Source organism: Lemur catta, chromosome 7 (genome assembly GCF_020740605.2).
Source record: "Lemur catta isolate mLemCat1 chromosome 7, mLemCat1.pri, whole genome shotgun sequence".
Taxonomy (NCBI): Eukaryota; Metazoa; Chordata; class Mammalia; order Primates; family Lemuridae; genus Lemur; species Lemur catta.
In genome coordinates, this window is record NC_059134.1 from 31,037,787 (window position 1) to 31,054,111 (window position 16,325).

The window sequence follows — 16,325 nt, forward strand, 5'->3', positions numbered from 1 at the left end:
TGGAAATATAATTAGATTTTCTGTCTAATATATCTGGGGCCAGACACTATTGACTTGACTATTATCGCTTTTATCCAGATTTTTATAATTATTTTAATAATAATATAAAATAATTTGCAGAGTTGAGCAAAGTGGTCTTCTATGGTTCTTTTTGTTTTTTTCCTGTGATTACTTTTTAAAAATCATTTTTTATTTTGTATTTCTGTACTTTCTCCCATTATCACTTGATCCCATTAGTAGTTTGTCTAATTTTTCCCCCAATGAATTAGCTATTAAATTTATTTCTTAATACTGTTTTTCTGTTTTCTAACTCCATCTCTTCTTTTGCTTTCCTTTTTAAGCCAAATGCTTAATTCATTTATTTTTCTTTTATATTGAAATGAATATTCCATTTTCCTTGAAGCTTTTCTTTAGGTTCTGAAAATGGCATGTTTTCTTCATGATTGATTTTTAAAAAAAATCTGGCAACTTCCATTTGAGTTTTGTTTTTGATCAAAGAGTTACTTACATAAAAGAGTTGGAAATTTTCCAGTTATATTGGAAACTTTTATTGTCTGATTTTTTAATGAGTTTCTAATCTTACCACATTTGTGATCAGAGAATGTTGTTTGTGCTATTTTTACTTTTTATAATTTATTGAGGCTTGGATTGTGGCATAATATATTTTTAGTTTTTGTGAATGTCTGAGTATTTGAAAAGAAGGTGTTTATTTTGGGGGTAGAAATCTAGAGATCAGACCTGCCTTATTATCTTATTTGTGAACTCTCTTTTGTTACTTTCCAAATTTGATTAAAGCCACCCCTAGCTTCTATACACCAAGATTACTAGGAAGTCCAATATCATTAGACATGGCCTGTTGAAGAGTTGCCCTCTATATAAATCAGGATTCCAGCAAATAACACAGATGACACATTCAAATTAGGCAATAGGGGAAAGTTTAATGAAGGGACTATTCCCTTCACAAAAGTGTGGACAAAGTTAAGGGAAATCAGAAGAAAGCAGAAGCACCCCATAGCTAGTGACAGCAGGGATCCTTTATTCTCTCTAGATATGAAGCAATAGGGCCAGTGGGAAGAGGACAGTTATTGGAACCACGAGAGGGTAGTTGTAGGAGAAGGCTACTTGCCACAGCCTTAGATAGAAGAACACAGACAACTTAACCTGCAGCCCTACAGGAATAAATACCACTGTTTCCCTCCACTGCTGCCCCCACTCTCTGTCTGCGTCTCTCACCAGCTGAACCCAAGGGGAAAGCAGGAAGCAAAGGAGCCCAGCTGATGTAGTCCATAAAGGTCAGCTTCCCAGGGAACAGGGTAGTGTGGGAAAGGTGGAGTGGACTTACCCACACTTAGCTGATGACTCCTCCCCTTTAGCCCTAAAACTCAAAAATTTATTGTTTTCCTACTTCTCTTTCCAAGAAGCTAAAAGGCATGGACACCATCCTGGGAACAGCAAAAATACTTTTCAGAGAGAAACACAGCACAAGATGATTTACCAATATCAATACCCTGTAGTTTTATGTGAGGTATTAATATTACTATTACTGACCAGACGCTTCTGACCTTCCTTAGAAAACAGAGAATTCTGAGGGGTGGGAGGAGAAAAGACAGAAGTTCTTTGGCTCTAAAGTCAAGTGGTGATCAAGAGAGTAGAGAATCTCTGCTCTATTTTAAAATTCAGTTCAAACTAGACACAAGGGCTTGTCCAATACAGCGTTCTGTCCTCTCTTTACATAATGCTACACAGGCGAGTGAAGTTCTCTTAGGAAATGAAAAATCTATGTGCCTCCAGTTATAGAACAATCTTCTTTATGTATGTATCCTGCTTGAGAAATGAATAGCCCTGAATAGTCTTCTTGCACTATACAAAGTTCACCTACAGAAGAAAGCTGCCAAATGGCAAATGGCAGTTTCTATTCTGGGTGGCACTAAAATGCTATCATCTTCAGGATGTCAAGGTGGTGAAACTATATCTGATTTAAAATGTCTCATGGAAACAGGTGGTCCTTTCTAATCTGGGCAGATATTGTTTTCCATGTGGCCTTCTAACATCGCCTAGTCAACTGAACAAAATGTCAGCAAGGTCTCTTCTGAGGAAAATTTGGTTTGAAAATGCTGAGCCAAATGAGTTTCTCCAAAACCCTTCTGTGATGAGAAAAGCTGTAAGTGACCAGGATGCTTCCCAGAGGAGAAACACAAAGCAAGCACACCTGTCACAGTGCAGAGGAGAGGGTTTACACCGACCACTGAGCAGACATCTGGTCAGCCCAGCGTCCACTCATCTGGAAAACTGGCAGATGCGGTTGCAAAGAAGCAACTTTCGCAGTTACAGAGGAAGTGCGCTTGGGCACAGGGCTGTGATCTGTACTAGCCAAACAATGTTTTTCCCACTATTAATTCTTAATTATTGTTGAATTATCATTTTACATGGGTAAAATGGCCCTTTGGAGGTTTTCCTACAATCTCCATATGGTGTGTAATCACCTAGAGAAGCGTTTCTCAAAGTATGGCCCCTTATCACCTGCATGAGAATTAATTACCTGGAAGTGCCTGAGGAAAATCCAGGCTTCTAGCTTGTCCAGTTAGAGTAAACTAGAATCTTTAAGACTGGCACCTATGTGCATGCATTTGGCAGGATCCTTAGGTGATTTTGCATGTGCTCTAATGGTGGTGAAAGAGGTTTGTTTCTGTTTCTGTTTTAAATATTTCCAACAACAAGACTACTTGGGGTGAGCAGACCCAGGCTCAGTTTGCAACTTTGTCATTTACCAACTGTGTTTCTTTTCTTGGAAAAGAAACTCACATACACTCTATAAGTCAGAGTTTCCTCCTCCATAACTTGGGAATGATAAAGGCTCCATTATGCATCAAATAAAGATTAGAAGAGAGATTTATGGAAGAACTGTGAAAACTGTAAAGATCTAAATAAATGATAATTAATTGTCATAACAATAAGAAATTAGGTCCATGGAAAAAATTGTTATAGGAATTTAAAAAAAGGCTGTGATAACATTTGGTTAGGGTAATCAGAGAAGACTTCATGGAAGTGGTGGCATTTTGGCTGGACTTTGAAGAATGGTTAAGAATTTTAATAGGTATAAATGGTGAAGGAATTACAAAGAGGTGAAAGCAGAATCTGGCTTGACTTAGAGCAGTGTTTCTCTATCTTGCTGCAAATCAGGATGACCAGGGAGCCTTTCAAAAATACAGAGGTCTGTCACATGTATTGAAACATCATACTTTACCCTATAAATATGCACAATTATTGTGTGTCAAAAAACAAATAATTACAAAAACATAGAGAGGTCTGGGTCACACTCCATGCCAATTTAAAAGAAAGCAGCAATTCAGAAAGCTTAAACTGGTAGTGGGATATAGAATGGATTGGAGTAGAAGGAGACAAGGCAAAACAGAGTGCAAGGAGACCAGTAAGGAGGCCAGCAGAGTAGTCCATGAATGGTGTGAAAGAAAAACACATAAGCCTCTCTTTAAAAAAATCAGAAAAATGAACTTTCTTAAGGAAGATGTATGGCTTCAAAGCACAGTAGTGCTTGACAACTAGATTGAAGATTAAAGAAAGATGTCACCACGAATGTATTATTGGTTCTTTTAAACTATAATAATTGATCTGTAACCTCCTAACTTAAAAAGAAAAGAAGATAATTCTTCTAACACTCAGAAATTTGATGGTTTGCTGGGTTTTTTTCTTCCTTCCTTCCTTCCTTCCCTCCTTCTTTTCTTCCAACAGGTTAAAGACCTCTGGTGCTTTTTTTAAAGTGTATAATTCGATGGCTTTTAGTATATTTAAAAAAATTGTATAACCATTACCATGATCGAATTCCAGAATATATCCATCACCCAAAAAAGAAACTCTATACTCAATAACAGTCACTCCCTCCCCCTGCATCCTGGCAATGATTAATTTACTTTCTGTCTCTAAGGATTTGCCTATTCTGGACATTTCATATAAATGGAATCATATAATATGTTGCCTTCTGTGTCTCTCTTCTTTCATTTAGCACGATGCTTCCAAGGTTCATCTATGCTGTAGTGTGTATCTGTACTTCATTTCTTTTTATGGCTAAATAATATCCACTGTATTGGATGTACCACATTTTGTTTTTCCATTCATCAGTCAATGAAAATTTGGGTTGTTTTACCTTTTGGCTATTATTAATAATGCTGCTATAAACATTCATATACAACTTTTCATTTGAACACATTTGCAATTATTTTGAGTTTATACCTAGGAATAGAATTGCTGGGTCATAAAGTAAATTTATGTTTCACATTTTGAGGAATTGTCAAACCATTTTCCAATGATGTTACAACAATTTTCACTTAACTAGCTGTGTATGAAGTTTCCAATTTCTTCACGTACCCTCCAACACTTATTGTTCTTCTTTTTGATTATAGCCATCCTAGTGGATGTGAAGTGGTATCTCTTTCTGGCTTGGGTTTGCATTTTTCTGATGGCTAATGGTATTGAGTTCTTTTCATGTGTTTATTGACCATTTGTATATCCTCTTTGAAGAAATCTCTACTTATATCCTTTGCTTATATTTTAAAATTGGGTTGTCATTTTAATTGTTGAGTTGTAAGAGTTCTTTATATATTCTGGATACAGAAACTGCTGAATAGACCAATTATGAGCAACAAAATTGGAGCAGCTATAAAAAAATCTTCCAACCAAAAAAAGGGCCAGACCGGATGGTTTCACAGCTGAATTTTATCAGACCTATAAAGAAAAACTGCTACCCATACTGCATAAATTATTTCATAACATTGAGAAGGAAGGAATCCTCTCAACTCATCCTCCGAAGCCAGTAGTATTACCTTGATACCAAAGCCAGGAAAGGACACAACAAAAAAAATTATTGACCAATGTCTCTCGTGAATATAGATGCAAAAATCCTCAATAAAATTCTAGCAAACCAAATTCAGCAGCGCATCAAAAAAATAATCCACCATGACCAAGTGGGCTTCATCCCAGGGATGCAAGGATGTTTCAACATACATAAATACATAAATGTGATTCACCACTTAAATAGAAGCAAACCCAAGATCATATGATCATCTCAATAGATGCAGAAAAAGTATTTGAAAAAATTCAGCATACTTTTATGATAAAAACTCTTAACAAAATAGGCATAGATGGAATATACCTAAAAATTATAAAAGCCATATATGATAAACCTACATCCAACAACATACTGAATGCGTATGCATTCAGTTGAAAGCATTCCCACTCAGAACTGGAACAAAACAAGGGTGGCCACTGTCACCACTTATATTCAACATAGTGCTGGAAGTCCTAACCAGAGCAATCAGGCAAGAGAAGGAAATAAAGGGTATCCAAATGGGAAAAGAGGAGGTCAGACTATTGCTCTTTGCTGATGATATGATCTTGTATCTAGAAAACCCCAAAGATTCCACCAAGAGACTCCTGGTATAGGAAAATTCAACGTTAGGGGGAAATGTACAATAAAGCAGGCTATCATGATCCTAGGAGTACTGTTCTGGAAGTCTGATTTGTGGGATGGAAATTTTAAAAAGACATCATTATTCTATACCATGCCATGTTATATTTTTCATGTTCTCCCCTCCCACCATCCCTGCTTTGGTAAATGCTATTTTTTACAATAAAACTTGTTCATGAAAGCAAGTGGATATTATCAGACAAATCCTCAGTGCAACATGACCTATCAATCTACATTTTAGACATTCCATATCAGCTGAGGCACTATGAAGAGAAAATATGCAAAAAGGATGAGGTTACTCTCAATAATGGATATGATTATTCTTATCAAATTCATTCTACTTATTTTCTAGGGATACAGTGACACTATGAATTGTATAGGTTTTGTGGCCTGTGGGAAATAGTCCTATAAGAAATTAGGTAAAAGGCAAATAAGGGAAATAAACTTAGTCCTTTGCATTTTCCTTTAAGAAGTTTGGTTATGTTAAAAAAAAAAAGCTAAGATTTGAGGAAATAAACAGAAACCATAGAGAAGTGGTAGTACTCAAACTTCTGTATAACAACCCTTTTGGTATCTGACCATGTATACACCACTGATATCCTGTCCTTTGGAGCGTTGCCTCTTTGGATTACATCCTTACTGGGGAATGACCATATTTACTCTGTGAGATACATAGCATCTATTCAATGATAGCACTCAATCAATACAACCTAATATAAATTATGGAGTTATAAAAGTAGTTGCATTTATAAAGACAACGGAAGACTTGCTGCCCCTCGGACAGGTCCTCCTACTTGACTTGGAGGGTGGCTGGTGATTATCATAGCTCAAGTATTGGCCTCAGGTTTGCAGGTCTGGAAACTCAATTTTGACAGAGCAGCCAGAGTTGATCAGGAGCAGGGGACTCAGTCTCAGTACCCAAAGTTTTAAGAGACTGATCAAGCCCCTTTTATGGAAGACATTTCTTTCCAGAGACTAGACCTTAACAAATAACACTTGTTATATGTTCTTACTTGTAGTTATAGACACTCTTTCATCAGTATTACGGTTTTTAGGAGGTAGAGTTAGTAATCAAAACATGCTTGTGGAATCCATAGAATAAAATGGGAATGGTGTTCCCTAGATTTGTGCAATGTGATGGCCTGGGAATCATAGTACAGATAATTGAAGAGTTTTGAGGGACCTTTTTATTATGCTGTGATAAGAATGAACAAAACATCAACACATCACATTTCTCTGGTGTTTTGCATGTCAAAGTCTTCTCTGCTTTTCTTTCTTAGATAATGGCTAAATGAATGCTTTTCCCTTTTCTAGGCTCCTAGAAACTTTTGCCTGTCTATAACATAGTTTTCCCTCAGATGTAGTTAACCTCAGCCTCGAGCATGGACATTTTTAAAAAACATAATTTGCTTTGATACATTGTTGTAAGAAATCAAATGTGGACTAACAGGGAGATAGAAATATAAATATGTTCTCTACTACCTACTCCTAGTTTCCCAAATCATCTTTTATCTGAGGTTAAAAGGGCTCACTTATTGCAAGAAATGTTTTTTCTTCTTGGATTTTGTTGTTTTATTCGAGTTATACTTAATACCACTGTCTTTTCTACTGTGAAAGGTAGTACAAAATAAAGAATGGGTGATAATATTGATGTTGAAATCTGATTATCTTGGATTCTTATATGACTTAACCTCTTTGAACTTCTCTTGCCCGTCTGTAAAATGAAGATAATGATATATAGGGTTGTCACCAAGAACTAAGAGAGCTAATGCACAGAAATTGCTCAGCACAGTTCTTGGAGTGGATGATATACTCAGTAAATGTGAGCTTCCCTCCTCTTTCTTCCCCCGCTTACTGTCCTTTTCTTCTATTTCCACTTCCTTTTTTAACTTTTAACTTTTAGTATAAAATGATTTTCACTATGAGATAAACAACCATGGTCCCTAAACATGTGAACATTGCAACAAGTTGTCATTGAATAAATATATTCTCTCACTTTTTCCATTTCTGCCTATTGTTGTTCTCCTGTTAGTGTTTGGTGAGCCTAATTCTCCACATGTTCAATACCTCACTCCAAAATACACCCCACTTCCACCCCTAATTCCCACCCTACGATCTTACAACATGCTTTCTAAAGCAGTCATATCTCTTCAGCAGACGCATGGAATTTTCCTATAAGTAACATCTACCATAAATATCTAATCCAAGACAGACTGGACCTTGCTACCAAACAGGCCTGTGTGATGTCTCCTCCTAGAAGCATAAGGCACAGTGCTCAGGGAAAGCAGATTAATAAAATTGCGAGCACAGCATAACTATCAAAGTAAATCTGCTGCTTGAGAAAATGATTATGCTCTGAAGCATATGTGAGTGAGGATAATGCTGTATAGAAATATGTCATTACCTCCTTCCATTACTGTGGATAATTAAGAGTTGATTGGTACTTAAAACACAATGAACTTAATGTGTGAGAAAACAGAAATTCATAGTTTGTCATTCCCTGTCTTCTTTGCTTAGAGGACCAAAAATCTGCCAACTGTAAATTCAGCCAACTTAGGTCTCAGACCAGTGAAAGCCTCACCTGGAAAAACAATGGGAGTTTCAAACCACTGGGATAGATAGGATCAATTGTCTTGACCCAAAGCCACCCGGCAGACCAGTTTTTCTACTGAGTGGCGAGAACAAGTCAATATCACCTCCATGGAGAAACCACACTCTTAAGTCACCAAGATCAAGGACGTTAAACCAATTCTGTTCTGATTAGGGAAGGGTCAGTATCCAAAGGGTCAGGCCAACAGGCAGTGTTAGTAACCTGGGTGAGATCAGAATCAGAAATGTATAGGTTGAAAGATCCAATCAAAATAGTGTGAAAGATAACAAAAGTAGGGGCCAACCCCAGTAAAGAGAAAAGGCAGATTCCAGAGTCGTCCTCCAGCTGAACTGAGGCTCAGGACAGGTTCCAGTTCCAGAATCCAGCCCAGTTTTACCTCAATGGAGGGAAACCAGAAACTTGGAGGACTTATCAGGCACATGGACCACATGGAGGGAGTGGGGATGTGAAAGGAAAGTGTCCATTGAGCTAGATCTACCCCCAGGAACACCAGATGCTGGGTCAAAGAGTAGTCACCTAATTCCCCAGTATATGAAGTACTCCCAGGATCTTGCTAGTTTAGGCTTTTGTTTAAATATTGGGTGGAGCTGATCTTGCTGAGTGGCTGATCTCTAGTGTGGACAGAAGGAGAAGAAATATTTTCAAAGCCATTCTACAAAGATAATAGTAGTAAAAGTGTTTATCATTGTGACATCTTTAGCTGTAAAAATCAATTACACTTAAAATTAAATTAAACACATTAACACTTTACTAATGTGGGCAAGATGAGGTGAAGGTGATTTTTGGACATGACCTCTAAATACAAACTAGCTACCTTGTCTAGTGCTCATCTAGAGAAACAGTGATCTGTTCCAGTTCTGGAGAAGCACTGGCATGGAGGACTTACGGGAAAGTGGTTCTAGTTTCTTTCCTACATAACTTGTAAAGAAAAGTGCAATGAATCTAGCTAGTGTCCATGTCATAAAGATTAGAGGGGAAAAAATGGGTTAGTGTGGCATCAGATAACTGACAAGGAGATAAGCTCTTAGCAAAATCTGAAAATAATTGTTGCTGACATACACTGAACACTTGGAATTTTAAGGCAATGGTCTAACATGTTTTAATTAATTTTCATAGAAGTTCTATGAGTTTTATACTATCACTATTCCCATTTTATAGGCAAGGAATCAGAGCATGATAAACTGATGCAGCCAGTAAGTGACAGAGTTAGAATTTAAGTCATTAAGTCTGGCTTTAGAACCTGTGCATTTAACGCCTCATTAATACCTTTCAAAGTATTACTCTAGTGGCTGGAAGACAGGGATTTTTAAATATGTGTTAATGACTTCAACACATTGTGAGAAAAGGCTCTTGGCCTTACCTTGAACTCTACCTTCACCTAAAGATAGGCAGCCTTATGCTGAAAAGAATTAAGATTGGCTTCATAATAGTGGCTGTACGATTTACCATCCAAACTGGGCTACTTTCAAAAGTAAAAAGGAGTGCTACTGACAACTTCATCAGGACAAGAGATGTAAATTAGATTGTCCCAGGTAAACTGGGACATGTGATCATCTTATTTACAAGGTATGTTTCAACCTCAAAGACATGCAGGCTACTGATGATGCTGCATATTACTGTACACATTACACATTGGTAAACATATATTATGGTATATGGTTGTCTTTTCCAGACCATGTACCTGTGTTTTATGGCAATTTGAGGGATTTTCAAAGGTAATCTTGATTGTGCTTGAAAGTTGTCTTACACATTGATGAGAGAATTTAACCTCTGCAAAATGTGACTTCACTGTATAGATAAGAATTTTCCAACAAGTTTTCTTATCTAGTAGGTTAGCCAATTTGTGGAAAACTATTATTGAGAGATCCTGTACAAACTGGTAACTTTTGACTTCCTGCAAGAATTAGCATGAATTCCAAATAGATGACATTTAGAGTGTTTTTAAACTGTAAGTAGATGAGTACAATTTCTTTATATTCACTCATTCACTAAACTTGTCGAGCTCCTATGTGCCAGGCACTTTGCTAAAGGTACAGGGGGAAAGATACAAGTGAGCAAATAAACAGGGAAGATAATTGCAGGTAGAGATAAGTGCTATGATGAAAATAAAATAGAGTGATGTGATAGAGTAATTGGGGGAGTAGTGTTAAGGTAGGGAAATTGGATTGTGTGGTCAGGGAGGGCTCCCTCAAGGAAAGGGCATTTGATCTAAGACATGAATGACAACAGGTTGTCAGTCATGTAAGAGTTCCCAAGCGCAAAGGCTGTTGGCGGAAATGGGAGTAGAAAGGGGACTAGGAATGAGAGTAGAAAGGGGGCTCATGTGACTGAGGCACAGTGGCTGAGAGGGGGGAGGAGGATGTCAGCTCAGAAAGGCAGTGATGGGACAGCAGCAGCGCAGCTTCCATGCACTGCTCATCGCTGTGGCTGACCAGGATCCCGGATTTCAGCAGCTCATCATACCTTGAGCCTTGGCTGCCTTCAGTGAGGAATGAGACTGAACAACGTCAGGGTCTGAAAGGAATCAGGCCTTACTGGTCTGTATATATCTTTACATGCAGTAGTGGTGGTGATGGCGGGGGCTGGGCAGAGCAGCCCCTGTGAGATGAATGCAGACACATGCAGCTCGTCATCATAACCCAGGGTGCGCCTGGCCGTTCTGGCTCTAGCTGTAACAGTATTGGTGTGGTCTTGCCTCTACATTGCATCATGGGGTGGAGACAGGGAAGGCAAGGGAAAAGGTGTCAAAATCTAGCTTTTGGTTTCCTGATGTGCCCATTTCCTGTGGCTTTTTTCAGTAGAAGAGATCATGGGTGTTTCTTTCTCAACAATAAAATGAGATTTCAAAGCCTTTCTGACTGATAAGACATGCAAGGTCACTGTGTAAACCATACCAGAGTATTTAGACAGTATTTCATGACATTCTCTCTCGGATGCCTTTAGCACTGGGTGAGCAGGTGCAGCAGCCCCTCCAATCAGTTATTCCTTGGCTGATCACCCTGGCCTGAGACACACCAGCTGTGCAGTGTACAGCCTCTTTAATAAAATGAATCAAAGCAGACAATCTCCAAGAGGCTGTCATTTCTTTTTGGTTGTAACCTACTTTGCGGTTTAAAAGATAGAGTTCAGAGTCTAGAGAAATATAAAGTTTATGGCTTCTTGAAAATTCCTACCCTAGACACATAAATCCAGCTACATACCAGACTTCTCCCATTGGATATGCATGTTCCAGATATCCCTGAGTTAGTCAGAGGCTAAAAGGAGAGGGAAATGGCTTAGCTCAATCTTTCTTTACCTACATATTTGGGTGAACTGGATGAAACACTCATAATGCTCAGTATCTTGAGGCAGAGACCTATTTGCTGGGGATGTAAAGATGACAAAGAAGGACATCTGTTGGCCTTTTGATGGGGGATAATCTCACAACTGGAGCATTTTTCTTTAGGGTGATGGAAACTGTTCCTGCACCCAGGGTTGAGCAGCATTTAACTTTAACCTCTATAGACTTATCAAGACAAAAGCCCAGGGATAGTCAGGTGTCAGAGTGTCATTCAAAGAAGCAGGATTCTTCCAAGGTTGCTACATAAGGAGAAGGAATCATTCTAATTCACTCCTAGCTCATTTGTTAGATGTGGGGGCAGCCAATTAACCTGTCGCCCTGCTCTGAATGTGTCATGTTATCTCATGCCTCTGTACATTTGGTCACTCTGTGCTCTTTGCCCAGAAGGCACTGTCTCCTCTTCCCCCATCTCTTTTTCTTGCTAACTCTTACAGGTTCTTCAGGATTCAGTTTAGGATTACCACCCATGGGAAGTCTTTTCAGAAGTCTCAACCCTGATGTAAGAGTATCCCTCACTTCCATCCCACCATCTGCAGTCCTAATCACCACAGAGATTCCTCTGCCAGAGCCACCACATGCCTTAAAATTCATTCAACAAATATGGATTTACAGTAGGCATTATTTTAGGATTGAAACAAACATAGGCTAAAATTTCTGCTCTAATAGAACTTATTTTTGGTGGAGGAAAAACAGTCTATAAATGAATTTGAATAAATTCTTGTAACAGGATACTATGCAGTCATAAAAAGGAATTAGGATGACACACACACACACACACACACACACACACACACACACACACACATATATATTGATATGGAGTGATCTCAGGATGTGTTATTTGTCTAGTAGAATTCTAGATTTGGTCAATTGCTTCCTTGTAGTGTCACTCAACCTTTTTCTCTAACTCCCATGTTTCCAATAAACTAGTTAGATCCAGAGGCTAGGTTGAATTCATGGGTTTCTGTTTTCATTTTTTAAAAATACCTTGTCAACATGCTATGTACTTCCTATTGTATCACACCATAAGGTACATAATGCCTGGTATGCTTCCTTTTGTGCTTATAATTTTAAAAAGAAACCAAAGAATGACAACCAACGGCTAATAAAAATGATTACCTATAGAGCAGTGAGGAACAGGCATAGAAACAGGACTTCTCTAAGTGTATCTAGTTGAAACTGTATAAATATTTACATAATTTAAAAAGAAGCTGGTCACAGTGGTGCATGCCTGTAGTCCCAGTTACTCAGAATGCTGAGGCAGGAGGAGCACTTGAGCCCAGGAACTGGAGTCTAGCCTAGGCAACATAGAGAGCCCTTGTCTCTAAAAAAATAAAAAAAATAAATAAAAGAGTATCCCAGGCTGTGGGAATAGCATGTGACAATGACCTGAGGCAGGCATATGCTTGGTCTGTTCAAGGAAGAGTAAGGAGGTCAGTGAGTAATTTCTGCTTTACTTGTCTGTCTTCCTTGCTAGACTCTAGGCTTTTGAAGACAGGGCCAATGATTTTCATCTTTGGAGACTCAGCTTTTATATAGCGTCTGATGGATATTCTATGTCTGATACATGTTTGTTGAATAAATGAGTAAACAGTTGTTTTAATCCAGTCATTCAATGCCCTGGACAAGGGAGACAAAAAAGAAGAGTAAGGCACTCTTGGAATCGCATTGCCTTAAAGCCACCAGTCTACAATTCTCCCTGTCAATCTTCTCTGATTAATCAGAAGATTCTCCTTTTGGAGAACTAAAACCTGCATCCCTGCCTCAGGCCAATGGTAGGGAGGGGCAGGGGAGTGTCCTTTGTTCTTTGTGCTATAGGACTGTCCAGGTGGACAGAGGTCCCTGAGATTGTCTTGGAGATGGAATGATCAGAATCATCAACTGTAGTTGAAGAACAATAGCCCTGAAGCTGAAAACCCTCCCTTTAAAAGCTCTGAAGCTCTGTATTTCTGCTTATGATTAGCAATTGGTACTTTAAGATGGGAGTCTGTCATTTTCTTCATGTGCTGCCAAATTAATAAATTTCTCTTTCCTTTTCCTCAACCACTTGTCCTCGTTCTTCTGATATGGCCTCAGGGACAAATGCTGAGCTTTTAATAACAGTGAGGCTCAAGATCACTGCTGTTCTTTCACTTTATCTCTGTCTGAGTTCAGGCACCCAAGTCAATGTATAAAATATGTGCAGAACAAAGGAAAGGAAACATTTTGTTGGCCTCTGATGGGTTGGAGATGCGTATTTGTGACTAGTTAAACAAAAGTGAGTGTTTTCCATTCCTGAGCTTCTTTCAATTAGGATGATGGTCTCTAGTTCCATCCAAGTTGCTGCAAATGACATTATTTCATTCCCTTTTATGGCTGAGTAATACACACACACACACACACACACACTCCACACATTTTCTTCATCTACTCGTGAATTGATGGGCACTTAGGCTGATTCCACATCTTTGCAACTGTGAATTGTTCTGTGATAAACATTTGAGTGCAGGTGTCTTTTTGATAAAATGACTTCTTTTCCTTTGGGTACATACTCACAGTGTTGTTGCTGGGTTGAATTGTAGGTCTACATTTATTTCTTTGAGGAATCTTCATACTGTTTTCCATAGAGGTTATACTAATTTGCAGTCCCGCCACAGTGTATAAATGTTCCTTTCTCTCTGCATCCATGCCAGCACCTATATTTTTTGACTTTTTAATACTGGCCATTCTGATTGGGGTAAGGTGGTATCTCATTGTAGTTTTAATTTGCATTTCCCTGACAATTAGTGATGAACACTTTTTCATATTGGCCATTTATCTACTTTCTTCCAAAAAACTTCTCCTCATGTCTTTTGCCCACTTTTTGATGTGGTTGTTTGTTTTTTTCTTTCTGATTTGTTTGAGTTCTTTGTAGATTCTGGATATTAGTCCTTTGTCAGAGGTATACTTTGCAAACATTTTCTCCCATTCTATAAGCTGTCTATTCACTCTGATTATTTACTATGCTGTACAGTAGATTTTTAATCTACAATCTCTAAATCTAACTACCAGTTTATAGGAAATAGGGGATAAAGAAATGTTAAAATAAAAAAGAAGATGCAACAAGCTCAACTCAGAATGTGAGATATCTAAAAATAAAAGGGACCCAGTTTGTTCAGTACTTAAATGGGAGATCAGGGGAAAATTTTTATGAATTAAAAGAGACTTAAATCTTTGTTTTTCTCTTCCAGTTCCTTCAATGACAAAGTCATTTAGTGGACTGAGCAAGGTATGCATCCAGGTGGGTGAGTTGGGAGAGTGGCTCTGAGCACAACTGGGGTGTGAAGCGTACCTATGTGGTCTGAGAGGCACCTGCAACTTCAGTATCAGAGACCAGGCAGAGTAAGAAGTGTACCTGTGTGGGATGGTAGTCCTGTTTAGGGTGTCAGAACCTGAATGAGGTAACCTAGGACAGGTTGTTAAGACCTCAGTGGGCTAAGGAGGGCATCTGTCAAGGGAAGGAGTGCTGATGGCAATAGAAAATTGGTTACATATTGGATAATTGATCAAATAAGTTAATATACTAAGGATAATGGGAATTAGGTTTATACCTGTTGGAGTTTGGATTTCCAAATATGGAAATAAAAAAATCTAGAAAGAACCCTGTGGTATTGAGTTAGAATTGGAGGTATCTGTATGAACTCATGGTTTTCAGTACATGGAGGTAGATACAGAAATAGTTATATATATCTATAACTTTATCTAGATCTATGTATCTGTCTCCCTAGCTCTGTCCATTGAGAGGACCTGGAGCAGCAATAGCCTGATATTAATGAGCATACCTAGTGCCCAGATCTTGTCCTTGACAATTGTGAACTTTACCTGAATTTTATGCTCCTGGAAAATGACCATCAAAAAATCTCCCTATCCTTTTGTGTTCTGGGAAAATGTCATGCTGCCTGCTCATCCCACTCCCTCAAACCCGGATCTTTCTAGGCCTTGTTTACTATACCCTATAACACAAAAGCTCTTTCTTCCCAACCTTTGAGACCCTTATAAATCTTAGTTTCAGAATGTTCTCCCTATTGTAATAGTCCCCCTCCCCATATTGCAATAGTCTTTTTGAATAAAGTCTTTCTTTTACCTAAGTCCAGATTTGTTTTTTATTTGACAACTTCTAAATCCATTTTAAACTAAAAGAAACTGTATTCTTGGAAAAAATGCTGATTCCAGGGCTTATGTAGAGAAAAGTATTATACAAGATGAACATCGATTATCTTCTTGTACCAGAAAGGAAATGCTCAAAGAATACAGGTGCACGTCTAAAGGACACAGAAACCAGCTTGAAGGGGCTCTCACTGGCCTAACCTGGGACAATTTGAGCATCAGAAGAAATACTGATAATAACTTAATAGTATCCCACTGAACAAAAACAGGAATCCACTGAGAAATCATGAGTCCATGTGATATAAATGAACAATTCAAATATTTGATACTGACATTAAAAACCTTGAAAATTTGATACAGAATTTACATAGTTTCAAAAACCACTTCATGAAATACTTATTAATTACAAAAGGAACAGGGGTACTTTACAGCAAAAAAGCTTGGCAGACATCACTTTATTTAAATGACCGGAATTAACATCACCAGTACAGGAACAAATGGAAATCATGTGCTACCCAAGTAGGATGCTATAAGACAGTGCCAATTCTGTGATAGTTCTGCTCAAAATGCCTAACTTGAAGCTAATCACAAACAAACCTCAAACCCAAGTTGAGTGGCCTTACGTAACGTAACTGTTCTGGAATCTTAGTGACTCTTTTGTAATTAGTTGTGGCCATGTAACCTACTTCTGGCTCATAATAATTACAGGGAAAAAACTGGACTAGGCTTTAGGAAAAGCCATCATTTTTCTAATAGAAAATGGGGTCAGC

General features: G+C 38.2%; 1 protein-coding gene across 4 annotated transcripts in view; it reads left to right on the forward strand.

The window, feature by feature from the left end:
• Positions 1-16,325, forward strand: part of ALKBH8 (alkB homolog 8, tRNA methyltransferase) — a 90,808-nt gene that overhangs the window by 74,146 nt on the left and 337 nt on the right. The window contains exons 12-13 of one of the 4 annotated variants that reach the window (XM_045556680.1): positions 14,640-14,689; positions 15,177-15,482. In XM_045556680.1, coding sequence (XP_045412636.1) covers positions 14,640-14,651 — 12 coding nt within the window. In that variant the 3' untranslated portion in view covers positions 14,652-14,689; positions 15,177-15,482. Of the gene's footprint in view, positions 1-14,639; positions 14,690-15,176; positions 15,483-16,325 lie in introns of those variants that run through there. The other 3 variants (XM_045556679.1, XM_045556676.1, XM_045556678.1) reach the window with 3 other exon arrangements.